General features: G+C 40.0%; 1 protein-coding gene across 1 annotated transcript in view; it reads left to right on the forward strand.

Moving 5' to 3' along the window:
• The window catches only part of DPP10 (dipeptidyl peptidase like 10), a 531,248-nt gene that overhangs the window by 18,873 nt on the left and 484,742 nt on the right, over positions 1-27,633 (forward strand). The window contains exon 3 of the mRNA XM_019522800.1: positions 5,620-5,715. Within this exon, the coding sequence (XP_019378345.1) occupies positions 5,620-5,715 (96 nt within the window). The remainder of the gene's footprint in view (positions 1-5,619; positions 5,716-27,633) is intronic.

Consider the following 27,633-nt stretch of genomic DNA (forward strand, 5'->3'; position numbering starts at 1 on the left):
GTTCATAGCCACAGCTACAGACATTTCTGTTACCTACCTGCATGTTGTTTTAATTTCTTCTGTTATATTTAAAATTCTCTTTCGTCCTTTCATAAAAGAATTCTTAAGTAACATTTCTGAGACTGATGCTTCGTACTGCACTTTTATTTCAATATTTGTTCACATCATACAAAATGTTGCATGTTGTTGTTTTCATCTAAGAATTTGGACTTAGTCCAAAGAGAGAGAGCCTAGGTTTCAGGTACAGGAAGCAGAAGGCTTCTTTGTAAAGTATGGAAGTAGCTTGGCTCATGAATGCATTTGTACATATGGCTTTCCATTCGCACACAATACGCTCTTGGCTGTGTTTGTCCCTACGAATGATGATGCTAGTTCAAAAGGCTGTGTAAAAAGTTGGCAGGCTCAAAGTAGGGATGCAGGGCTCTTTCAGTGAGATATATTCATATGAGGTATTTGAACCATGTATACAGAAGTAAGGTAATTACTACCGAGTCAGAGTGGCAAATTAACTGTATTCCAGCTGGGCTTGGAGTATCTCTTAAGGTAGAGGAAATAGGGAGATTAGCAATGAAGATTCTCCAGGGAAACCCTAGGATCAGCCAGCTATAAAGAGAATGCTTAGACTGAAAATGTTTGAATAAAGCAAATCCTCAGTATAAATTTGTATTATATCCAGCAGGTGAATATTTTGTTCAGGGCCAGGCTGATACTCCCCCTCGTTACAGTTTTCCACCTGACTTTTTAAATCAACAGGAATGGAGCCCAAGGCTTTTTTTTTTTTTTTATGTGGACACCTGTATGCTAACAAGACTGAGGCCACTCATTTGCTTTGTAAATTAGCAAACTGCTTTTCATCAACACTTACCTTCCATCAACCTATTTCCCCCTTTTCATGCATAGCAAGTACAGTAAACCGTCATTAATTCTCACTTTACTTCTCTATATACCCAGTAGCTTTGTCTCAATAAACTGATGTCTCTTTCTAAGGCTCAGCCACTATTTAAAAACAAGATGTCGTACTGAGTTCTTATATTATAAGGATATAATTTCTTGCACAAAGTAAATGAGTATAATTGCTAGACTACTACATGAGTTACTAAAATAATTACAACTCAGCTATTCTCATTTAATAAGTATGCAATACTTATGAGGAACTAGTACTTCCTTAGTTGTCTTCTCATTTATTCACAGATTATCAATAGTACACATTAGTGCATTTCTACTCAATCTTATTTCTGTCAAAAATCACAAAAAGATTGGCTTTTGCGTATAAATGTACGCAAGTTGTTGAGCTGTTTGTTCTTGAACAGCACAGGTATGCTGCAGGGTGGCTTATTTTCAATACTTGAATTTTACACTGACTTGTAATCCACCTTCTTTTTCTCTCTCTCACATGTGTGTATGTACGTTTATAATTTTTCAACTTGAAAAATAAAAGTCCATCAAGTTACTATGCCTTTTAGAAGGGTTCTCTCTTCAGTGAATAATTCAATAAAGTCTAAAATGAAAATGGGTGAGAGTATACTATTCCCTAATGTGATAATAAGTATTAAGTGGGAAAAGACTGCCTTGAACAATAGACAGAAAATATAGTGTACAGTGTGCATACCAATTCATATATACACAGAAACAGTTCACCTGCTTCAGTATCTTACAAAGCTTACATGATGAATAGCTCTTCTAGCCATGTACAAGCTAAGCATTTTGGAAATTTAATACAGCATTTCTGAGTCTTTTGATGTCAAACCAACATTTTCCTCAGAAATGACATAATTGAAGATCAAGAGTGAAGGCAGTATCAAAGCTTCCAACCTGGGTTTCATTTTGGTAGTAGTTCAGGATTAGATTGAAGTTACTTTTCAAATGCTGCATCAAAAAAACCCCCCAAAATTGGAAGATTCCTATTTTTTCAGCTAATGGTTAAACAGGATTCATAGAAATGCTCACTTCAGTTTAAAAAGCTAGTTTCAAAAGCTTTGTTTATATAAAAATGAGTTAATAGGTATTAGGGATGTGAATGGTTAAACATTTAATTGTTTAACCAAGTAGCCCAGTGATAACTGGTTGTGGCTTACCAGTTATCGTTTAGCATAGGGTGGAGCAGGGCAGGGCGCAGTCTGGCAGGGAAGGGGAAAGGGAGACCGCAAGGTGCCCCAGCAGGAACTGGAAGGTAGCGGGGCAGAAGGAATGAGTGAGGAGGAGGGGGAAGGACGAGGGGAGACTAGTACTGGTTAGTGTGCTCCCTCACTTCCAGCATCAGCTGTGCCCGAGTGGGTCTGTGCACAGCGGCTGGCTCCCTGCACTGCTCAGCGCAGGTGGCTGCAGCCCCTTCCCATGGCAGGGCAGGCACTGGCCCACGGTATGTGTTATTAATTAATCATTTAACCAATGTCATTAGCGGAGGTTCAAACTGCACTTTTAAAATGATATTTACATCCCCAGTAGGGATGTAAATGATAAGAATCCCAAGCAAAGTGTCTGCAGATTTCTTATGTCACTTCCTTATATTGTCATGTTTAATTGATTTAATACGGTATTTAATAAAGTATGGAGGAAAGCTAGGGATTCAAATAAAGAAAACAATCTGGCACCCTAGTACGATTGGTGAACTTGATTGATAATTAGCAAACTACTCCAATTGATAGTGTTATAGCAAATGGAAACAGAGCTTTATGGAAGGTTAGAAGGTGATTTCTTTAAAGATGACTAATAGCACCAGTTCTATTTAACAGTTTTACAAGCAGTTCAGAACTGCGATAGAGATGCCTTGTGTCAAAAAGAGCAAATAACAGCAGAAAGACAGATTGAGGATAGCTGGTAGTCTGGAGGATGCTGCCAAAAAGCAAAAGGAATTGAATAGGGTGAGGGAAATGGCAAGGAGAAAAGTCTGGAAATTTGTCCTTAGGAAGTATTGAGTATTGCTTCAGGAGAGAGAAAATATGTTACCAAAATATTCTTTATATCATATACTTGTGGAACCAAGGAAGGGCAAAGAGTTGGTAGCGATGTGCAGGAGTTGGAAGATAAAAGGTCAGTGTGTGGTAGCAATAAGAAAAAAGATAATAAGGTCTCATGGCATAGAAGCAGGGAGATAAGGTACGAGTGGAGAAAAAATAAGTTTAAAAGCCCTGGTAAAACTGCATTTGAAATGATATGTCCAGTATTAGACTTTTTTTTTTTTTAAGATATGCAGATTCTTGGGAAGTTATAAAAGAGGGCAACACAGCTTTTGTGGGCAATTAGAAGGTCTGTTTTATGAGAGAAAGCTTTAAGAGCTATATGTGGTTAGCCTTGAAAAAGACTCGAATGTGAGAGAGCTGACTAATATTCCTAGTGACTAATTTTGAGGAAAGATCTGGGCACGTTAGTAGAGTATGACATAATGTGAGGTCATGCTGAGAATTTTGTTAAGGATAAGTTTAGAGCTTATGTGCAACGGGGGAGATTTTTTCAAAGCAGCCGGCAAGCTGTGAAGAAATGCTAAGAGAAATAGCTGAAGCAAGCAGTATTGACAAAGTGTAAGAGGACAGAAATTCATCTGGGAGTTGATTTTAGGAGGCTTAAACCAGAACCTTGCTCGCTAAGAGCAAAATCCTCCTTCCAGTGAAGTCAGTGAAAAAACTGCTATTGACTTCATTTACCCCAGTAAGGCTCATGGCTTTCACCCCTGCGTGTATTGCTGGATATTTCTTCTGTAAAGCCAAAGTTGTTTTTTTTTTCTCTGTTAGAAATACATGGGGCAGGTGAGCCAAAGGGGAGGAGGACTGCCAGCTGCCCACTGTAATTCTAGTTTGTCTGTTGTTTCCCCCCTTTTAAAAATAACAACTTGTCACTGGAAACCTGACAAGCTAAAATTTGAAAAAAAAAAAATTAGAACCCCTCTTCCTGCCCAATGTTTCCAGTGCAACAAAAAAGCATTCACATCCTGGGATTTTGGGAGGTTTGTTATGTAGCGGCTTTGTTACACAGTAATTTGGGGCAGTTCCTCGAGCTCTCCTCTCCTCGTCTGGATTGCCCATACATTAACACCTGAAACTAGTTTTAAGTGCTCATTAGGTGGCTCAAAATTATGCCACTCCAGGGCAGGATTAACTCTGATCCATGTTACTCAGTGTCCCAGCTCAGGGTGGAGGCACTGGGGGAGCCCCAAGCAGCAGGGAGAAGCCCAGAATGGGGGCGATTCTTAGCTTTCAGTCATCCAGGCATTGAAGTATGACTGCTCCAGAATCAAGCTGCCACTAACTCTGATCAACATTTGTGCAGCTCACAGTGTAACATGTAACAAGGCCCTAGGAAGCAGAAGGAAATGTGAGCTCAATACAGTATTGATGTAATCTACTGGTAGCTTGTGTAATACTGATGAAACTATGATTTAAAGAGCTGACCATGTACATGTTTAACCTTGGTACTGCGAGATAAATATGTATTTGCTAATATCTGGGAAATACATATTACAAACTCTGCCAAACGCAATGACCTCTTTCACGTGCCAGTGATCTAAATGAAACTAATAGCTGTGGTATGATGAACATTAATTGAGCTGTTGGGTCCTAACAACAAAACATCATTTTAAGGTTTATCTTTTATTGGACCGGCTGTAGAGTTGAGAGGGGGAAAAAAAGGTCTTTTTTGGACCATCACAGCTATAACAGCACTCTAACCCTACCACATTTCAGACTAACAGTGCTCATGACGTTAATGTATTAAGGTTCATATTGAGTTTCGCAGGGCTGGGGTGTCAGGGTGAGGGGAGGGCACACTGGTTCTGTTCACTTAATATTTAAGTATTTATAACAAGGAAGCTTCATTCTGAAATGGTGGTTTTGTGGCAGTCCATGTCTGTGTACAATAAAACAATCATTTGTACACGTGCTTGTGCTGCAGCGTCTGGTGCTTTTAAAAAATGCCCGGTGCTGCGGCGCATACCGTTGTATGAGTGGCAAAATGCACATCAGCTCTGAGAAAATGGCAATGGCACACTTTTGAACTGAAAGACCGTGAAGCTGTTTTAGTACAAAAGTGCACCATCACCGTTTTCTGCATGCTGATGACCGTTTTGCCACTTATACAACTAACTGCATGTGCCACAGTACAGTGCACGTTCAGCTCATGTGCAGAGTAGTCTGCTCCAACCCACTGGATCTCTGGCATGTCGCAGGACAAAAAGGTAGGTTTAGAAATATCCATTAATGAAATCAATGTGGGTCTGATCCTGCAGTGTCCATACCGGCACTATCTTCACTGTTTTGGAGGCAGAAGTTCAAAGTGCTAGAGCAGGACACAGGGGTTCTGTTCCTACTCCTGCCCCTGGGTGCCTCAATGAATTTGGGCAACTTGCTTTTCTTCTCTGTGTCTCAGTTTATGATCTGTGAAATGGAGAAACAGGCATCTCCTTTTGCAACGAGCTGTTATATCTGCTGAGGAAGCATTCTGTAGGAAAAATAAAGCCATATTATTTGCTTCAGTAGGAGTTTTGCCTGTTTTTGAGATGCAAAATCCAATGTTATAATCACCATAATTTCTAATTGAAATGTAAATGTGTGTAGATTATTTTATTTATTTATTTATTTATTTTACTGGAAATATTTAACCTGGTGCTTTTCATTTCTTTATTTTTAGATGAACTTACAAATTCATCAGAAACCAGATTGTCTCTAGAAGATCTTTTCAGAAAAGAGTTCATAATTCATAATCCAGAAGCCAAATGGATTAACGGTATGTGTATGTGTTCCTAAGAGTTTTCATACAGATAGAGCATTTTGAAATCTGCTATCATTAGCAAGGCAAAGAGAGAGGTTTGTTTTAGGTTTTGAATGCTCTTGACATTGACTGTGGTCCTGGTTTTTCCTGTAGTTGTGTACTTGTAGTACGCTTGGATATCTAGAAACCTTCTAAAGTTGCCATTTATGGTGTTACAACTACCAGTTCCACATTACTTACATATGTGAATCCATGCAAATATGAAGAAAACTCGTAAAACTAAACCTAATGTATGAGTTCACATCAAAGCAAAGTTTTTCCCACTTCTAAAAATAGTAAAAGCCCAAACTGTTGTCATAGATAACATTTGTAAGGACATTTTAGATTGGCTTTCCATATGTTTGCATAGTTAATAGTTATTTTCTATGCTTATGAATTATATTAAAGATTCTGTTTGCTTGCTTTTAGAATTATACAGGCTCCTAAGGAACAATACACAGTGTTAATATGAATCCTGTCACCTGAAACAGCCTTTGAATCATGTAATTGAAATTTCTATTGTTTTTTTCTTGATCAGATACAAAGTTGCACTTTTTTTTTTTCCTGTTAGCAAGACATTTACAAATAAGAAAGATAGAGTCTATCTGTTCTGTGTCATTATAATTAGAAGGCAGGGTAGATAATGCTTTATAATAAATCCTTTTCTTGTTTGTCTCCTTACTGGTTGCTTTTGGAGGGAGTGACCTCTGGGAGAGTGCTATGCCAGGCTGACTTTCTTCATGAAAAGGGGGGCCTATAATTTCTTCTCAGTCAGAAAATGGGGTGCCCCCCTGGGGGCTGGCAGAAACTCTTTTTTGCTGTACCTGCAAGGTCCACTTTAACAGCAGTGGAACTGAAGCACCCTGGGATAGGGAGCTATCTCAGGGCAACCTCAATCTGTTCTTTGGGGAAGTGGCAGCACAGTGAGGAGAAACTTGGGGTTTCAGGGGTCCCCCCTGGATGGGTTTGTGTATCATTCAAGGTGCTATGAGCACGAGGAATAGCAGCAAGCTCTGGGCAAAATGCAGTAATGCAAGAGGAGTGTCTTGAAAATAGGGCATCTTGTCATTTGGCTGTCATGTACATGAATTAAGGGTAGTGAGAGTGGTTTATCTGCTGCATTGATAAAGTCAAAAGTGGCTGCTTAAAGATTCCCCCCTGGTATCCACCTTTGATGTCAGTAATCATTAGAAATGTGGATCAATAGCATGATGCTAAAAGACACAGCCTGCTCTAGAGACTGATGTGGAATCGCATCTGTCAGTGGAATCATTGTGCTTTTAGGTATCTAGAATCATTGTGCTTTTGACAAGGGAAGAGATGGGGAGAGGTTGTCAGAAAATGAAGCCTGTGATAAATGTCTGCCTGGTTTGGTCCAGCTCTGTTGGCTGGTGGGCATGGCTCGGAGCCCAACCTCTACCTAAGCCTACTACTCCATCTATTGAGAGGTAGGCTGGCAAAAGTACTGACAGCATCCTGGAACACGTGCATTAATGAAAAGATTCCCAATACACTCAGTGCAGAAGAGAAAGGGAAAGCTCTCATCATTGTCACATCCTCTGTGCTGCTTTTCTGTGTCTGTGCTGTTCCTTTATGCCTTATCCCATGGCAATATGAATCTCCTCTTTCCTCTGGTTCATTTTGCGACTGTCTTTATCTAGTAGAAGAGTCGCAGTGGAGGAACGGGAATTGGGTCAGCAGTCCTTGGTGCCACCTTCAAGAGGGGGTAGGCAGGGAAGAACAAAAATAGCCACTGCTGCCTCGGCTGCCCAGGGTGCAGAGGTGCTCTGTAATACCACCTGTTTTATAGAGGGCTCCTGTCTCCTGCCTCCCAGGACAATGCCCTGAATTACTTGGGTTATGGAGTATTTGGAGACGAGCATGTTCCTTGTCTCTGTTGATGAAATTCCATTTTGTATAAATAACGAAGCATTCGCTGAAGGAGATGGAAACAAAGTATCCCATCTCCTAACAAGGATTGCCCTCTTTGACTAAATACTTCATACAATGTGGGTGGGCCCTACCAGGAATGACTGAGAGCGGTCCCAGCTGATTCGATAGCTCTGTTCCCACCTGGCTCAGGGCAGGGATTGGAACCAAAAGCGCCCATCTCTTTGGTGACTGCAATAACCACTAGGATGTACCGTATTATGAGATGGGTCACTCTTATTCTATTCTGTTGGAGCTACTTTCTTTTGTATATAATGCTTAAATGGACATCGAGGTAGAGGACAAGTGAGAATGTCTCTCTATCATGATGGTTAGGATGCTCCCTATTGGGCAGTGGGCTGAATGGGTTCAAGTCTCCTCAAGCAGACGTGGGGGATTGAAGATTTAAAAATGGCCATTATTATGGAAGCTGAGGGCTCTAACCTTAACTTACTGGATAAAAGGAGATATTGTTACTGCCACTACCATTAGTAATAATACTGTTGTGTATTTACCTTTCTTTGCCCTAAAAAAAATCTCAGTGAAAGTATTTGGAAAATTTGATCAGAACTTCATTTTTTTTCCCCCTAGTCAGTGTATTGTTCATCAAAAGCATTCAGTTCATCTCTAAAACAAATGAACAATTTAATTTTTCCTGTGGTCCTTGTCTTTCTTTTAAAAATAGTGGCTTTTCTTCTCAAATAAAATTACAATAAGGATAGAATTAATGTTAATTGTGATCTGTAAAGGTAGTTTACTTACCTTATAGAGATACGCTTAGTACTGTACAGGTTTCATCATTAGTCCTATTATCTTGCTACTGAATAGATATTAAATGCTTCTTGCCTAATAATCTTGCAGGCTATTAATAAAATGTGTACAATGTAGCTCTGATGCATGAAATATTCATTATTTCTAAAGCAAGGGAACATAACTTATTAACGTGGCATGGATTGACTTTATGACTTCTACTAAATATTATTTGTATATAGCACATGGTTGAGTATTGCCATTTTGGGCTCAGTTCTAGAGTTCATACTGAGACAAAATTCCTCTTAACTTCAGTAGGAATTTTGTCAGAATGAGGATTAAAATAAGGATTTGGTGATAACTGAATGCCTTAGTGCACAGGGTTGTTTTTTGTGAAGCTATTATTTATTCATATTTATTTATTTGATGTACACGCCACCCTTCCCAACAAAACAACTTATAAAACCACAGACAGAACAAAACAGGTAAATAAAACAATGTATAACGTGTATGGATGATGGTGGCCATATCCAAATCTGAAAGAAAAGGTTTCAGCCTTCTAACCAGATGACATTGCTAAAAGCCACCCTTGCAACCTGGAGACCCAGGAGCAGTGGAGGATTGAGGGACACCCCACGGCTGCAAACCTGTCTGACAAGGTGGTACTGAACCCCATCAATATAGGAGTCTCAGTCCCTCCCAGGTCATGTAGACTGCCTACCTTTGTCTTTTCTGGATTCAGCTTCATTTTGTTTACCTGTATCCAGTCCACACCTGTACCCAGGCAATGAGAAAGGACTGAGACTGTGGGACCATCATACTGATGATAGCTCATTCTAAATCAATGCAAAAATCTCACTTAATGGCTTCATATGAACATTGGACAGAAGGGGTGACAGAATGGAGCCCTTGGGAATCCTGTAGGGAAAGTCCCAAGGTAGTGATGAACTCTCACCCTGCTAGGAAAGAGGGGAACCAATTAAAAGAGGTCCCAGGAATACCTGCCAGCTCATACAAATGCTTTTTTGGCATGTTAAACTGAAGATGAAATTACAAGTTACACTTAGATCATACTAAGACACTTAAAACGTGAGTGTCCACACGTTAAATCTGTTAACTTGTGTTAAGTGCACCGAGTGTCTCACAGTTATGCCATTTCAGGTGAGGGTCACCTCTGGGCCGTGCTACCTAGCTCATGTTACATTAACTTCAGTTTGTTCCATGGGCATGAAACAATCAGTTTGTGGTAGGATAGAGCCTGTGTGTCCTGGCTCCAAGTCACAACTCTGCTTGCCAGGCCTCTAGTGGTAAGTCAGAACCATGCAGGCATGAAATGATATTAACCCTTAATGTGTGACTGCTCATAGCATGTTTTAACTTGAACGTCACTTAATACTCTGCAGCTTTAGCAGGGGTAAAGTGTAACATGTAACTGCCACCGTGATCAGCTGTATCAAAGAAAGATCTAGCAAGGGTGGGCAGACACAATTTCCCTTGCCAATCTCTAAACAAAGATCACCAATGCCCAGGAGCACAGTCTATGTGCTATGCCTAGTGCAAAAGCTAGACTGACAAGTGTCAATACCACTTTGGATTTGGAATCTGTCATTAAAACGTCCAATTAATGAAAAGGTCATTTAGGGTTTTTTTGGAAAATATAGCCACTACAGATCTTATTTTCCCCTATGTCATCAGGTAATTGTCTAAGCGTTTCTGTCCATTGCAAACATTTTATGAAAGAAAAGGCTCATATTTTAAGTGCAGCAGATTGGTTGCTTTTTCAGATCTTTTTGCTGTGATGTCTTTCTCAACAGGCATGCATATTTTCTAATACCCACAGTCTAAGATCTTCCATCTCTTTTATCAATTCTTTTTGGAGCAAGGGGCTTGATAAGGATTGAAGCGGGTGTGGAAGGAGGAGAGTTTAGTTTTATTTACATTTTAAGTGGATTTCCAGGGACTTTTAAAAAGTAGTATAGGGGCATCTGCTGGGTTTCACTGCAGATTTGTTTTGTTAACATCTATCAAGAGCACACAGACTTTTTCATTTTAACTCCCTTTTCCCATATTTTTACCTAAAACCAAAATTTGTAATGAAATTAACGCCATGTATGATTTTATCGCTCAAAAAAAGACAGATTCCTTTTCCTGATTTCCTGGCACAAGTGGGTGCATATGCATGGAAAATGACATATGAAATTTCTGTCCTTTATTTAATAAAGATATTATGGCAACGGAGCATTTGGTGTCTTCTATAGCTATTGAAGAACATGGTGGGCAGGATAATTCCTGTTGAGGGTTTCTGGGTCACAGGAATATAGCTGCTTATTCCCTGACTTCCACTGTGAAAGAACAATTGCACTGCCATATTGTTAATCCTATAAGGACCTGTGTGCATCAGTTTTTTGGAGAATATATTTTAACACTAAAAAAAAGTGTTACGATTATCTAGTTTAATTTGCAAAATGCAGGCCAAAGAATTTCACCATGTGATTCATGCCTTGGGCCATAACTTCTGAGTAGGATTTAATGATTGAAGGTACTAGAGAATCCAGCCTATCCTAGTTAAGTTCTAATGATTAATTACGTCACTTAAACATGTTCACCATATTTCCAGTCTCAGCAATACGTGTTGTTGCAGTACTTTTTGGTCTTGTGGGTTTTTTCCCCTAAATGAAGAGCCCTGGACTATCAGACATTTTCTACCTTTGGTAGGTACTTACAGTCCTAACTCAAAGGAACTAGCTTGAAATCAGCATAGATTTTTTAACAGTATCCACTGACATGTAGTTTCCTTTTCCTTCCTGAATTTGTGTCCAGACCTTTGTGTTTTCTCTGCGTGATTTAATCATAATAAAACATCTAAAGCAATGTAGAATAAAGCCATTCCTATTAAATGATTCAGCACTTGCTAGAGAAATACAATACTATGAACTGTATTGCATTTGAGTGTGAATTAATATTTATTGTCCCTTTTAAAATTTACATAGGGTATAAGTCTTAAGTTGGTATTGGCATTTATTTATTTAAAAAAGATTTTGCACATTTCATTGATGCTAGGAATGGTATAACATGGCTGAGTTCTACTTGTTTTCTATAGCTGATGTGTATTAATCATCTTGGCCAAAATTTGCAAAGAAGGAATTGAAAACTATCCACTATTAGCTACGTAATATATTTGTTTATTACACATGGGACTTGTAGTGCAAGAACAACATACATGTACCTGCTTCTGCTTCTGTTTTGTTCCATATTTGTTGGCTAGGAAATGTTCAAAATACATCAGTATAATTTTTAAAAAATGAGGACTGCCCTCTGGGTGCATTGTCCAGCTAATGCATAAAATACTCAAAAAACAAACTGCCATTTTCCCTTAAAAATTTCTTTGAAAATGGTTCAGTAGGAAAAAGTCATTGATTTTGGTAATGTACAAAATTGATTTGTTTTTTAAAAAAAAAAAAAAAAAGGGAGTTTGTTAAACTTTTTTATTATACATCAGATCTCTCATGCTATATTCAAATGCCATTGCTCTGATATACACAGCCATCCGATCTTAGTGTTATCTGAGAGAGTACATGCTTCCAAAAAGAGCTCTTTGGCATGACTTTGGAGATGCTAATTGAAAGTGCATCTCCCTTTAGCATTATTGATTTTCAGTTTTTTTAATAGAAAGTGAAAGTTTTAAGTGTTCCCAGGGAAAGATACAAAGTACTTAAACCTGTCAGTGTCTTACTATTGAAAGGGATGGCAAGTTGAAATGGCCAAAATAGCCTGCTTTACTTGAGGGCTAAGTTAACAAACGTATAGGGCACAACTGTGGTTTGAAAAGTATGAATTAATTAAAGCTAAAAAAAAGAGTGTAGAGCTGTAGAAGAATACAGATAAATTGCTTTGTGAAAACTCTTACTATGTTGCTAAATCCATTGGGATATTGATGTATCCACTTCTGCCTATGTTCACCATGTTGACTCTTGTTCTAGACTGTAAACTCTTTGGGACAGAAAATGTGTTTTTTGGCCTGGGTTTGCCCAGAACACAGCACGGGTGGGTCCGTGACTGAGGTTCCCAGGTGCTGCTGCAATATAAATAATACATTTTAATGAATGAATTTTGGTCCCCCTTGTGTTGCTATGACCTCTCACTTCTGGTGACAAAGAACCATGAATCTGTGCTTTTCCTCTTTCTGTAAATTTACGGCTTTTTTTTAAATTCATATTTTTAAAATGTGAATAGTTTTCATCATTTCTTCCTGCAGATGGTGGAAATCACCATATTCCATTAAGAATATTATTAGCATAATTATATTTTTCTTATTTTTGAACAAATTTTGTAGGAAAAGGTGCTCAGGTCTGAATGATACTCCTGGTATGCATTCTGGTCTATAGTCGGTGTCATGGGATTTCCAGATCACTTAAACTGTGTGTAAGTGCTTTGTTCATAGGTGGCCTTAAATAAAATGCATTTTAAGTGTTTTGTTGAATTTAAGCTAGGATAGAAGAAGAAATCTTTCTCTTCTCTGCTATATTCCCAAGCCTTGAAAAGCAATAAAGCATATTGGCAGTAGTCCTTGAAGTTAATATGCTCCATCTTGGCAGAAGAAGAACTTTGACAGACTCTTCTAACTAGTAGTTCATCACTTGTCATCCATCCTTTGCTACTTTCTTATCTGTGGAAAAGGTGAGGAATGCCTATGTGGGCTTTCTAAACCTTGGCACATTAGGACTACAACTGTACTGCAAGGCTAGGGCCCTGCTATCCACAGAGGGGAGGGAAAGATTTAGATAATGATGGCTCAGATCCCATGGTGATAGGTGATATATAAAACCCCAAAATAGGTGGGTAGATTTGTCCCCCAGCTCCTGCCTGGCACATACTGCTTCTTGTCTAGCTGAGCAGAATTAAAATGCACTATTTTTTAAAAGATTTCTATAAAGAGTATCCCTTGAACCATTTGTTTGGAATAAAGCTCTCCTTTTTAAAACAAGGTTTATCAATTTTCTTGCCCAGTATAAAATCCCAGCATGAGGCCCTTATGCTGGCAGGCAGACCCCATTTAGAAAGTATTTCCAAAACAAATTGTTTACACACATGTTCCAAAGACAAGGACCCTTCCAGAGCTTCCTTTTATTATATTTTATCATGTCTTTGTGCAGAAATGATGAGAATTATGAGATTATTCGTTTCTCTACAACTTGTCCCCTGGGTGATAGGATCAAGGTAGCAGATGCCCATTCTTTTTGTTGGCTCAAACACCTATGCTACCTATCTTTCTTTTTATAGTACACTGTTTTATTTTCCAAAATCCCCTCTGTTTGCTTTACCAAGGCTAGGGCTTTTCTTTTCTTGGAATAATTTAATATCTTTCTGTATTTTCCTAGATCAGTTTCATTTGAGCTTAAAAAAAAAAGAATGGGTCATACTCATAGTTGGAAACACCAGTGAAATCATGGAAGCTTTTCTGGGTGGGTGGGAAATGTCCTAAGGTCTTTACATTTTAGTAAGGCTATCTTTTTGACATCCCTTATTGCATTTTAGATCAAGATCCCTGTTTTCTGAGAGTGAAATTTTATCCAGCATAAATGAATAAAAACCTTCAAAAACCACCCTTTTGCCCCTGGACCAATATGGCTACATCCTAGATACAGAAAAACCTTCACAGTATTTTTGTATGGATTCTATCCCAGTTTAATTCAGCATGCAAAGAAATCATCTGGATAAAACTTTATTATCATTTTTTTTTCTCATTACCTGCATGTTCTCCTTAAAGGAAAATTATATATTTGTTCCCATGCATCTATTTCTAAACATCCCCGTCATGCTTTTGTAGCATAACAATAATGGCTTTCCTACGTTGATGATCAAATGAGCAGAGACTGTGCTCTCTGAGTTGATGCAAGAAGCAGGCAGTGTTGTATCTGTAGTGTTCACCAAAAGCAAATAAAAGGTGAGCTTATGCGCCATGTGCAAAGATGATGTTGATCGTTTTTGTTTGCTTAAATAAATGCAGGCAGTAGAATGAAGGCAGTGTAAAAAGCATGGCACATGCTGAGTTTTTAAATAGTTAGTGCACCACACCATATTTGCCAAGAACTAAGGATAATGGCTTAAACCATTTGGCAGTTTTTGCAATAAAACCTTTTCCAATGCAAATATGAGCTTTATTTATCAAAACCAAATGTGCACTAGTGCTTGCCAGTGGCATGAGGGCAAGAAACCAGACTGTTACTGAGCACTGAGGGGAAAAAAATGCTACTAAATTTCCAAAAGATGGTCTTGAGTTGAATTGCTGAATGAACAATTGGGCATGCACAGGTATATGTGTCTGTGTGTATTACATGCAGCTTTTAACAGATAACATGTGGAACGGAGTATTTTTTGCTTGCTTACATGAAATGTAGCCAGACCATTGCAGACAAATACATTTTGAGCATAACAGGGGCAGAGTTTGACCTTCTAAAATTTAGGCAGCAGTAAGATATTTCTGATCAGGAACCAAGAGTTTATCAAAGGTGGGGGGTGGTACGTAAATATCTTCGTGATCAACTCTGGTTGTAGTTTTCATTAAATGTTTGTCAGAATCTGTCTGTGTGGCTTTGGAGCTAAGCCACACTGTTGAATTGTTGGATTCCTCTGACTTAATGTGAAGCACTTAGTTCTGGAAGCCTTCTGAAACCCTGATGCTCCGATTCCCTGGAGGTTGCCTAGAGAAAGCTAAAAGAACCTGGATGGATTTCTGAAAGATTTGAGTCTGTTTAACTAAAAGACTTCTCTGTGTGTGAAACTCTATTGGTTTTAAGCTACATCTAATTTTGAGCCAACCCTTAAGATCATCTGACAAACTAAATGCTGGAAAATCCCCAAAGAATCTGCAAAAACGTTCAGGTGTCTTCAGAGTGACTTCAGTCTTTGTCAGAGTCTTTTAAAGCAGAAATAGATTTCGAGACATTTGAGCGATGTGCCTGGGTTAAATAAATTATTCTAAAGAATATTAAATGTTACCGTAGTTTATATAATATGGCGATACAGTATCTTCATAGGTTCTGTATATAAAAATAAATTAAGGTACATATTGTTTAAGGCTTGTTTACATAATATCCCGTTTCCCCCCCCCTTCCATTTAGCATATGGTATTTTATGTCAGGTTGTAGAACATGCTTTCCTTTTGAATTTTCTTACTCTTTGCAGGTAAACTTTATTCTTAACTTCAGAGGGTAAATATGTAGATGAAGCAAGCAAATGAGAGGTGTGTAGAGCTGCAAAGTATTGACGTTGAAAAATAAATCTTAAAGGATTATTTTTTATACGCAAATGCTAGCACAAATACAACTGACTTATTAAGAATGCAACAGTTTTATGCAATTAACTGTTGTGAATAAATATAGCAACCCTGCTCCCCTCCTTTCTCCACCCCCTTCCCCCCTGAACATAGCTACCAATATTTTGGGGCATGCAATCGGAAATTGGCTTATGTCAAATTATTCTTTGCATGAAAATTTCTTGTTCACTGGGTGACTATTTTTGTAAAATAAAGCTGTCATGGCTCAGGCTGTATTGTGCCCTAGCTTACAGATGCCTAGGCAGAACACTAATCATAAGGATGAATCTTTTTTTTTTGTATGCGTGGTGGTCTCCCTAGTAATGGGGCACTTTCAGGGTTGGTGGAGGTCATCACCATTAGTGGGAGGTCAAAGGGGCAGCTGCTGCATTTATCCTCTAGTCCTCTGCCCTGTAGCTGAACAGTGAACCTTTGGACTGAGGTGTTCTGTTTCCATGCAGTTCTGGGGTTCCAACTGGCACAATTAGGCTTTGCCTTATTTTGCTGCCTGCCTGGTGCTGTCTAACTCAGAGTATATCACACTTGTTAGCAAAGACTAACTCTTTGCCTCTCATTAAGTACACTGTTGGGGATCTGCTGTCTGAACTAAGATTCTTCCCCCTTCCATACTCCTGTGTGGTTATAATGAGCTGCATGACTTGCATGCTTAAAAGTGGATCTCATGTAATTTCTTCTGAGACCAACTATGTTAAGACCATTGGTACATCAATATTGGTGCCAGTGTTAATGATCGTTAACAAGCATTAAATGGTGCTATGTCTTCAGGGCCATTAACTTGTGTCACCATTGTAGTTTGCAAATGACTTTTTTGAGCACCTCTTTGGAAATCTCCTTCCCTTCACTGATAATCTTTTTTACACTAACCTAATGCTGCATTGGGGTGACCTTTGGATACATGAGGAAAGAGAAAGACCCCACATGTTTTCCCTACCCATTATTATTACTACTATGCCGTGTAAATGTTTTTCCTTGGACCTTTCTTTTAACTCATTTCCCACTGTGAACGGTATATTTCTTGCATGGAGTAATTTGAATTTTATTTTCCAATGGATCCAGCTCCTGTAACAACTTATGGCAGTCGCTAAGCCAAGGACTAAACCAAAACCTGGTGAAACCAATGGAAATAGGAGAAGGTTTTCTGAATGGAAAATAAATTAAAAATATTTAAAGGCATCCATTTCTCCTCATGGGAATACAAACAGCCTCTTACCAGTTTGAGTTCTCAGGCACTCATCCATCCCAGTCCTTTTTTACATTTATGTTCTTATTGGTTTTAGATTTATTCCAAAACCTAACCCAAAGCATTAAGAATTTAACAAAGAGATCAATATACTTACTTACAAAATATTTACACAGGCAGCAGAACATCTATCATATGATGTATTAAACCTGAAAAGACGTGAGCAGTCATTTACATTTACCAAGTATGCTTTGTGTATATCACTCTAGCAATTAAGGGTTAACTGCAGTCATGCCAAATATGAACCTCTAGGAAAGTAGACTAGACACTTCAATAAATCTTGGCTCTCTATATTCATTGGAGGAAAACTCCAGTCTGCAGTTGTAGCCAGCAGTAAGTTTTAGCGGAGGAAGTGGTGTTTAACTCCCCTCTATGGCCCCAGCCCCAGCCAGGGTTTGCTGGTGGGGGTAGGCAGTACCCCTACTGTAGACTGGGCTGTATCCCCAGCTGGGTTTGCCCCTTCTCCCACTTGTCAGCCAGCCCTCACTTCCCTAGCTAGGGAACAGAGGGGTGGGGCTCCCTGCACTCCCAGCACAGCCCGGTCCAGAGCTGGAAAGCATGCTGGGATGCTGGGGGAGTGTAATTTAACTTGAACCAGGAAGGGGTTTGGGACAGAAGCTTCATAAACTGGTTTTATTCAAATCAGTTAAGTCTGATACTGCATTCAACCAGGTTTATCATAAACTAGTTTTAGCCATTTTGAAACTGGTTTATGTGCACCGAGCTTCTGTTCTGTTACAGGTTTAAACTAGTTTCTGATCACTTAAGCCAGTTGATGTGTAACTTCTGTCCCTAGCTTTGGTGGCTGCATGTGGCCCGCAGGCTGCTAGTTGGACAGTAGGGGTATGAGAAATGGGCTGTATTCAATTTGGATTTGGCCTGTATCAGGGACAGTGATTCGATTTGTTGATTCAGATCGCTGTCCCCAATTCGATTGAGCCGAATCTGAATCTGAAGACTTGATGCTGATTCAGAGAATCAGTGGTTAGGCCATAGACACAGCTTTAAATGTTTTTTCTACATAACTTGAGGTACCAGGTGCGGCTCATGAATGCTTCAATGTGGGGTGGATGGAGCATCCCACAAAAGCATGGGTTGGGGAGGGGGCTGTGTGTTTGGCGGTGAACCTGGAAGTACTTTCGGTCCACTTCTGCATCTACCACCAAGTGCACTAGGGGGCCTGTCCGTGCCCCCCTGGCTCGGCAATCGGCTGCCCCCCCCCAGATCCAGGAGGCACCAGTTGCCAAGCTGGAGGGGCACTAGGGGGCCTCCAGCATGCTTCCAGAAAGATCCAGAAGTGGACTGGAAGTGCTTCTAATCCACTTCCGGGTCTGCTGTCAAGTGCGCTGGGGAGCCCCCTGTGCTCCTGTCGGAAGCTCCATCTGCCCCAGCACGTCGGCATTCCTGAGCTGCCTGGTACCTTGAGGTATGTAGAAGAAACATTTAAAGCTGTTTCTATGTCCAAATCATCAAATCTTTCCGAATCTCTCCGAGTCGATTCAGAGGGTTCTGATTCGATTCAGAGAGATTAAAGGGTCTCCTGATTCAATTTGGATTCGGAGATTCGGCCACCGAATCAGGCCGAATCTCCGCCAACTCAAATTGGGGACTGAAGCTTCACACAACCCTATTGGACAGCCCTGTTCTAAATGTAGTCAAATAAAGTGGCTGTATCTGTATGTGACAGGGGTTTCCTACACTTGAATTTTAGAGCATCTGAATGCATGTTAACAACAAAATTGAAAATTCTAGTATAGCCTGTGCACACGTATGTTCAAGGACTCACCTTTGTTGCTAGTCCTGTTAGCTCAATTAGAATCAAACACTGATGTCTCGTCCTATTGGAATTTGCAACTGTTATTCACCACCCATTATTAGTATTTTAAAACGTGATTACAAACCGTAGTGTATACATACCCCACATATGTATGAGTATGCCCATGCACATGTGTGTAGAATTCTGTCCTACTGCTCTTCCAAGCTGGTGCCAAAACATTTGTCCCTAACCTGCTTCATGCCTAAGGCTCAGTGCCTCTGTTTGCCTGTTTCCCCACAATGCCTCTTTTTGCCTGTTGCCACTTCTCTCATTTCTGTCTGTATTCTTCTACTATTGTTCTGTCCTCATCTGCACCTTGCCCCATCGGTATTGTGTCCTCCCGTCATCCCTTGTGCTCTGTAGGTGTGGAGGATAGCATGCTGGTATTCTTTCCCTTGTGTATTCCAGTAATGTAAGTAGGGCAGGATGACCATGACAGCAGACCCAGGCATTGACTTGTGTGGTGGGGAGAGGTGGAAAAAGAGCAGTTGCTGCTATAACCACGTGATCGCACCAGAGGCACAACAGAAGCCAGAAGTTGCTACTGTCCCCGTTCATCCCACTCCCCTAGGTACCAGGCTGCCTTGCTATGTGTGTCCCTGAGTGGTTTTCCCTAATCTGGGATCTTTTCCCATCCTCTTCTCCTGTAGGTCCAGCCTTGTTAGCCAGGCTATCTGTTCCCTTCCTGTCATCCCTAAATCTAACCCTTTTAGGAGCAGTGAGCAGAGTCCTATCTGTCTCCTCCTTTGTGGACTCTCATGTGCAGTTGACAGGAAGAGCTGAGCTCTCTTTTATGGCTTTCCTACTGGCTGACTATGTCAGTGCCTCTGCATTCATCTGAGTGATTTGATTTTGAATCTAATCATCAGCAATTATGATAGCCCTCCAGAGGAATATTATATGATGGGGGTGGGTGGATGCTTAGCAGCTACTGCTTTGCGACTGCGTATGACTTGCTTGTCCCTCACTCTTGCTTCTCTTAAAGGAAAAAAAAAAGCCTAATACTTAGTCAAGTGTTGACTTATCCCAGAAGCACAAGGTTTTATATTTATAGCTGTTCCAATTCCTACCATGTCTCCCCGCCCCCCACACACCCTTTTTAAATTCCTCCCTATTAACATAGCTGTAGATCTTAGTGTTGTTTCTGGAACAGGTCCAGTTCTTTTGTGAATCCTCACTAACATCATCTGGTAGGGAATTCAGAGGCTGACTGTGTATTGTATACAGATATTTTCTTTAATCATTCTTAAATTTGCTTCTCGTTAATCTAATATCCCTTTGTTCTCGTATTATGAGACAAGGCAAACAATAATAACGTACCTTCTCCATGTCAATTAAATTACAATATTTCATGACTCTCTGGTTTTTGTGTGTATTATGTGCACTCCAGTTACACATCTAGTCTTTTCTGTATTTATTTACTTTAGTTCAAAACATCGTGTATCTTTTTTTATTTCTACTCAAGTGCCTGACATTTTGTAACACCAAATTCCATTTGCTATTCATTCATCCCGCCTCCCAATCTGTTTTGCTTTCTGTCCAAGATGCCATGTTCATTAAACGTATGAACTGAGATGTCATAAGAAAGTTTAGATACATGACAACATGTACCCGACTGAAGGTCAAGGATCATAGGGTCATAGGAAAGTAGTCCCCTGCTCAAGGCAGGATCATCCCTGCTCTTGAAAATTTCCAAGGATGGAGATTCCACTGATATTTTTAGGTAGCGTCTTCCAATGCTTGACCACCCTCATTGTCAGAAAGTTCCTCCTAATCTCCAACCTAAATTTCCTCTGCTGCAGCTTCAAGCCATTGCTTTTAATCCTGTTCCCTGTGGCCCCAGACAATACTCTTATCTCTGTCCTCTCTATAATCTCCCTTCAGGTATCTAAAGACTGTTCTTTAGTCCCCACCTCAGTTTCTGTTCTCCAGACTAAATAAACTTAGCGTTTTCAGCCCTTCATATGGCTGGAATGAAGCTCGCATGAATTTGCTCCATGACTCCCTCCATGACTTTTGAAAGTGTTTCCTGCTTTTGCAGATTCAGAAAAGAGTGTTTGTGTTTAGGTTAGCTATTGTACTTCTGCAGACCTATTGGTACATCATTTCCATTAAAGTTTGATTTAAAAAAAAAAAAAAAAAAGCATATAGTTTATTTTCAAGTGACCTTGGGTGTGGAGAACAGAGGAGAGAAGCAAAAAGGGTGGGGGCATCTAAATGACATCAGGTTCCCATTGCCTCCTTTTACCTCAAATGATGTCTCTTCAGCTTTATATTATCTAACTCCTAGCCTCACCAAGTCACCAGGCCTTGCAGTGTACCCAGATGTCAGCTGTCCAGACTTATGAGCAGAGACTGCTTCATCACTGAATCAAGTGATACAGATTATACTATTCGTGGTTCATTCACCTGCTCCTCTACCAGTACTATATATGTCATCACCTGCTGTCTACACTTCACAAACAGGGTGATCCCTACATGACAAAATGGGTGGACCCTAATCTAACATAAATTCCAGAGATGCAAAAGCCTGTGGCAGAAGACTTTAATCTCCCATCACTCCATCACTGACCTCAGGGTTGCTGTTCAGAAATAGCCTGAACATGACATTTCAGGACAGACTGGATTGCACTGGGTATGGTCTCAGTGGAGATTCTGTATTCTTTCCCCATTACCTAGACTAGGTTTTATGACCCTTATGTTCCTCAATGGATTAACTGCTTTTTTTATCCCTTTTCATCTCTTCAGCCCACTTTCTCCTCTCGCAGCAGTGCCTGCTCCCCCATCCTTTCCTCCCCTCCATATTCTTTCTATTTAAATTGATTTATCCCTTTCTGTTTAGCACCCTGTTCTCTGCAAGTCCATTCATAGAATTTGATGAACTAGGCTGTAGCCTACAAAAAGCGTATACCTTTTAAATTAGTTAATTTTTAAGATATCACCCTGCCCTACCTTCTGCCACTGCTTCTTCTGCAATTTGTGTTTATGTTGCTTTGGATAAGGAATGAGTAAAAGCACTCACTCATGAGTGGAGGTGGAATTTCCGGAAGAGAAAAACACAAAAAAGGACTGAGCAAAAACTAGTATATAGAAAGAGAAGCAACAGCACAAGAAAATGGGTGATGGGGACAAGTGTGCTGTGGACCATGAATCTCTCGGGCATTGATACTACCACTTGTATACTTTTACTGTTTTCTTCTTTAGCTACAGGTCACATTTGAGAAGAAGGCATTTGTAGGCTGTGATAACTTTTAGCTGCCCTTTAGATGCCATCAGCCAAATGCTGTGCTGTCAAGCATCATAGAAGAGCTGGAGAAATGAGGTTGTGCTACTAAGGGTTTTGGATCAGCTGGCCCTAGAGGTCTCTGCCAACCCCGTGATTCTAGAAAGACTTATTTCCCTGTCCATCTTAGATTGCCAGCTTAGCTATACGCACAATTGCTGTGATGCATACCTGCTTCATCCCCAAAGACACAAGTGCCCCCAAGACTTCTTTGTGGGAGGATGGAGTTCTGCCATGCCAGGTGCTGCTCAACACCACAATTTAGCTCTTATTTGGGCATGTGCATTGTGATGAGAACAAAATAAAGAAGTGCCATAAACTTTATTTGATTACATTTTTGACGGTCTGACTTAATTACATTTTTAATTTACTGTTGCAAAAGTTGAACGTGGACCACATACTTTCTATGAAAGGAAATGCAGTTAAAATAAACCAAAGGCAACTGATACGTGCTTGTTTATTCAATCTGACAAAGTTTCCAGGCAATTTGTATGAGACATTTGCCAACTAGTAATCATTATAGCCACCACATATCTCTTTGCCAAATAAGTAAACATAGATTGATTTCCGTCCATTAATAGAGCAATACAAACCTGTAGCCTCTCTAGTGAGATAATTAAATTCTGGGCACTTTGTTAAAATAAAATTACTAAAACATGGAACTGGGAAAAACAATCAGGGTTTGGACAGAGTTGAAGCATTGGCCTTGTGCGCTAAATGTATTCACTTTAATCCAATTTTTTATTGCTGTTTTCTGTTATTTTTCTGGTGATCCATAAAAGGAAAAATTGAATCTTTAAAGTTTTTAATACATAAATACAGTTCAAAATGTGCATGGTGATGAACTAACAAAAGACCTTATTTGACTTGCATTTTAAATGGACATTTAGACTATGGGTACTGGGGAGTGGTCCACTCTCAATATACAGATCCAGCTCCTCCGATATTTGGAACATAAGTTGCTGAGTCAAGCCAATAATTTATTGCTGCTCTTTTGAAGTCTAAAATTGGCTCATGCTGATAATTTATGTACTGTAAATTAAAGATTAAGATCATATGTATTTGGTGGTTGGAAAAAGTACTGCAGGGACAACCTCGGGGAAAATAAGAACTAAAGCGGGCAGTACATAGTGGGTAAGCTTGTTCTCTTAGTGCAGGACAGGAAGCAATAGCAATACCACTGTCCACACTAATATGCATCAGTCTTGTCCTGGAATAGGTGTCTCTAGGATAAGAAAATGTTCATTGTCTCTGTTCTCTCAGTCCTGGAAGTGTGCGCTGAGACTGCCAAAATGGGTATATTAATTCTATGATGATGTTTTTATACATTTATATTTGTCACTGGGAACTAGACTGAGACAACTCATTTCATAGAGGTCACTGAACAGCAATTAGATGATAATTTTCAGGTACTACCAGCATGAGTTGGATTTAGACTGACAATTAAGGCTGGTTGAAAATGTTTTTGTTGGACGAGTTTCCTGACAGAATGCAGAGTTGTGTCAAAACATGTGAGAGTATCATTTTTTAATGCAAGTTTTGATGGCAAAAAGATCAAATGATTTACTTCTGTTTTATTTTTGATAATGTTGAAAGATTTATATGGTGTGTTGTTGATCATTTAATTTTGACTTTGTTTAATATAGCACATGAATTTTGTTACAACACTTTGATATCATTCAAATGAAAGTGTTCGGCATTATTGAAACAAACATTTTCCAGCTTGAAATTTAGCAGAATCTTTCTTGCGATAGAATTTAGATATTTAACTTTGTTCTGATTTAGAGCAAAAAACAGCTTCAGATATCTGAAAATCCCATCTGATGGAAATTCTGCTTGTCCAGCATGCCATTAGCAATCTAGAGCTGAAATGCTCTGTGGTAGGGGTAGGCAAAATGGCAGATCCAGCATGTGTCTGGACTCCATTTCTCAGCATCCCCTGCCCTCGTGGCTCCCAGCCAGTCTTCACGGAGACTCGAGAATAGAGGGGCCATGACAGTGCGGGGCTGCAGAACCAGGACTCTGCCTTGGTCCCACGCTGTCAGGGCCCTGCAATCCCAGGGTCTCCATGGAGAGCGGCTGGGAGCCATGTGGGCAGGGCAAGTGGCTGGGCACGGAGCTGCTGCGGTGTTGGGGCCGGGATCTTGGAGCAGTGGCAGCACAGGGCTGGGGCAGAGCTGCGATCTGCTCCCCACACACCGTACTCATGGAAAACATGTTTGTTGCAGGGTTGTGAGGGCGGCAGATCACAGCTCGACTCCAACCCTGGCCCCATGCTGTCACTGTCCCAAGATCCTAGGGGTCTCCCAGGTCCCACCTGCTCATCTTCCTCCTGGCTGTGACCCCGTCTCAACTGCCCAACCATATGACCTGCTTGCATAGGTCCTGCCCCTAGTGGTGGGTGTGGGGAAAACGGTTGGGGTGCCTGGGCAGTGGGGCTGGGTCTAGCAGCAGCAGCGAGAAGGAGCCACCACTGTGGGGGCTGCCAGGAAATGCAGTCCACTGCAGGCTGGATCTGGCCTGCGGGCTGGATTTTGCCTACCCCTGCTTTATGGCTAATTGTAGATCATCTGAGCTCTTCTATTTCTCTCTGTGCATTGGAAGTCATGGAAGAAATGGTAATATCCCCTGGGGACTTTGTGTGGATTCGGTAGAGACACTTGCCCATCTTGCAGGGGAACCAGAGCTGTGGGGACTGGTATCCCCTGATCTCTTAGAATCTGCAGTTGCTTGCTTGCTTTTGTTTGGTGTGTAGCTCTACATGGAATAATCTTGCTCATATTTTTACCAGTTTGGCCTGTTTCCTTGTTTTTTCTTTCTTTGCATCATCTTGCATCTTCTCCTGTGAAAGGAATTAAATCCATGCTCTAACAAGTTAACATTTACTCTGTACTTTGAAATGATTACCTAAAGAGCTGCAAAAGTGCCCTTCTCTGATTTGGGATCATGTTTTCTTTCCCTTCTATATCATGTGAGCCTATAGTGATGCACTGTGTTAGTTGAGGACGGGTTGGGAGCCAAGCTAGTGTTTGTGAACGCTGAAACTTTAGAACATTTAAGTCCAGCTATGGTCCAGAAATTTGCTTTCTGATCACTCCAATTAGGAAAATTTTTAAAAACTTGTTTTCTGTTATCTGATCATTTTATGTACTTTTCATAGGGGAAGCCAAAGGGAGTCACTGGCTCCCAGAGTTTTTGTGTATGGGATTTCTACCAACGTGTAATACTCTTTTAGACGGTTTGACCACTGGATGAACCAAAGATAATGCGCCAATTCTTAGATGGGGATGGATTTCCAGCTGGGATAGTGCTCCTGGATTTGTGTCCCTTCCTCAGATCTATACCATGGGATGTGAGATGGTGATTGACTCTGTTGGCATGAACGTTGTGTAGCAAGTGTTGATCTAGGATTTTGCAAAGGGACATACCGACGATGCAGTGCATCATCCCATATAACACAACATGTATTCTTCTTCAGAAGAAGAAACTAGAAGCTTTTCCGTACTAATAAACTAGGGATCCAAGGCGATATTACTAAGTTTAGAATTGAAGCAAAAACCTATATAACTACATTGGAGTGTGCAGTAATTTGCTATCTCATACATTAAGCATATAAAAACCCCCACAACAAACCAAGCAAAAAGTACTCACAAGATGCTGTTTAATTAGTCTGATAGTCAATGGAAATAGATGTACATCTCTTTCAGATTCATAAAGCAAAATCTAGCTTTTGTGAGCTTCTTGGCAGTGCAGCTAGTGCTTCCCTGGAAGTTACTTCTACACCTGACTACCGTTTACTTAAGTCAGTGTTTTAGGCTAGAGTTAAAAACAGTCTGAAGGACTGCAAAATGGGAGCTTCTTTACCAGGAGCAGCTAGAAGGCAGCAGATTGAAGAAGAAAGGCCAGCATGATTAGTGGATCATTGAGACCATTAAAAATGGAGAGAGGGTTGTTAACACCCATGGAATGAAGAGTTTAGAAGGAAGCAGGTCCTTAATGAGCCATGAAGTCAATAGACTCCCTCACTAGAAATGCTGCTACCTCTGCTGTGCAGTCGGCTTTCAATGAACCAGGAAGCAATGGGGGGAGGGGGGCGCAAGGGGAGGGAGTTACTGCACTCCTGCACTTCCCTGGATCCACCCCTGGTAGCATGTAAGAATCAGGTCAGAAATAAGGTGATTTTTTTCAAGGGCTACCTTGCTAGCTTATCTTGGTTATAAAAGACTGGTCTCTCATCTATGGTCTACACACTAAATTGCTGAAGGCTTTTTTTTTTCTTTTCAAATATGGAAATAAGAGTATAATTGTCCATGTAGTTGTTATTTTACTATGATGCAAATATCAGTCATATTTTAGTAATTATTTATTGTCAGTAGGTTACACATGGAGAAAAAAAACCTTGAATATGATGATATTCTACTATATGTTGTTTTCTTTGTGCATTGGCAATACATTCTCTACGATTATACAACATACTAAAAATGGAAGACAGTAAGGAATATCTTAGAACTAAATGCCTTGGATATATCTATCTGCATGTTCTTATCTTACCAGTATTTCATTTAAAATATTTTTATGCTTCCCTGTCTCCTTATATAGAAATAGATACACTTTCTCTAACACCAGAATCAACTAGAATGTCTGTCCTGTCCCACAGAATCATCCTCAATAGCATGTGTGAAGGACTTGTATTCTTTTATGCAACCACACCAAAATTTTGGCTTAACAAAAAATCAGCTAATCTCTGAGCAGATGGAGGAGAGCGGGGGGGAGGTGGAGGAGGGGAAGGGAGAGAGAGCATGAGTTTGCTTTAGCTTCAAGAGAAGATTTTCTAAAGATGACTGGAGAAAAAAATAGTCTTATAAATAGCATGATTTCACCATGTCATATTATACAGACTTCTGGAGATTTCATGAAGAAGAGCCCCTTTTCACAATAGGCAATTGCCATTTAGTAATAGAATAATACTTCATATTTCATGACATCTTTTCCAATACAAAGTCTTAATTGGGGAATTTGTGGAAAGAGATTTATTGTCTTTTTCTCCTCCCATTTCTGCTTCACACATACAGGAAGAAACAAAGGGAAAACCTCCAAAAGTTGTTTTTTTCAAGAATCTAGATTCCCTAAATACAGGTGAATTTCAGTGATCCTCAGCTAACTACCTGTGCTTTTAACTCCCTTAGTTTTAATTTTAGTTGAATTTATTGTCTTATTTCAGTGTCCATTTAGATTATTTCTGTTACAATATTTCTTTTCAGCCCCACCCTTTTTTTTTTTCAAACAACTGGCATGAAATCTGTTTCCAAATTACAATGAAATGACAATCCTCTTTTGCTTCTGTATTAAACAACAAACTAACAGTGGAGATGTCAAGACGACTGTTGGTTTAATGTAACTGTAAAATGTTACTTTTACTGGAAGATTCAAAGTTGCCTTGAAGTGTTAGATGCCAAGGTCCATTGAATTTTAAGTTAGTGCTAAAAAACAGGCTGCAATATTCCATTTCTAGAGGTCAGGTATGGAGAGGAGAGAATGAT

This window comes from Gavialis gangeticus, unplaced genomic scaffold, assembly GCF_001723915.1.
Source record: "Gavialis gangeticus isolate Ggan-Ray unplaced genomic scaffold, GavGan_comp1, whole genome shotgun sequence".
Lineage (NCBI taxonomy): Eukaryota > Metazoa > Chordata > Crocodylia > Gavialidae > Gavialis > Gavialis gangeticus.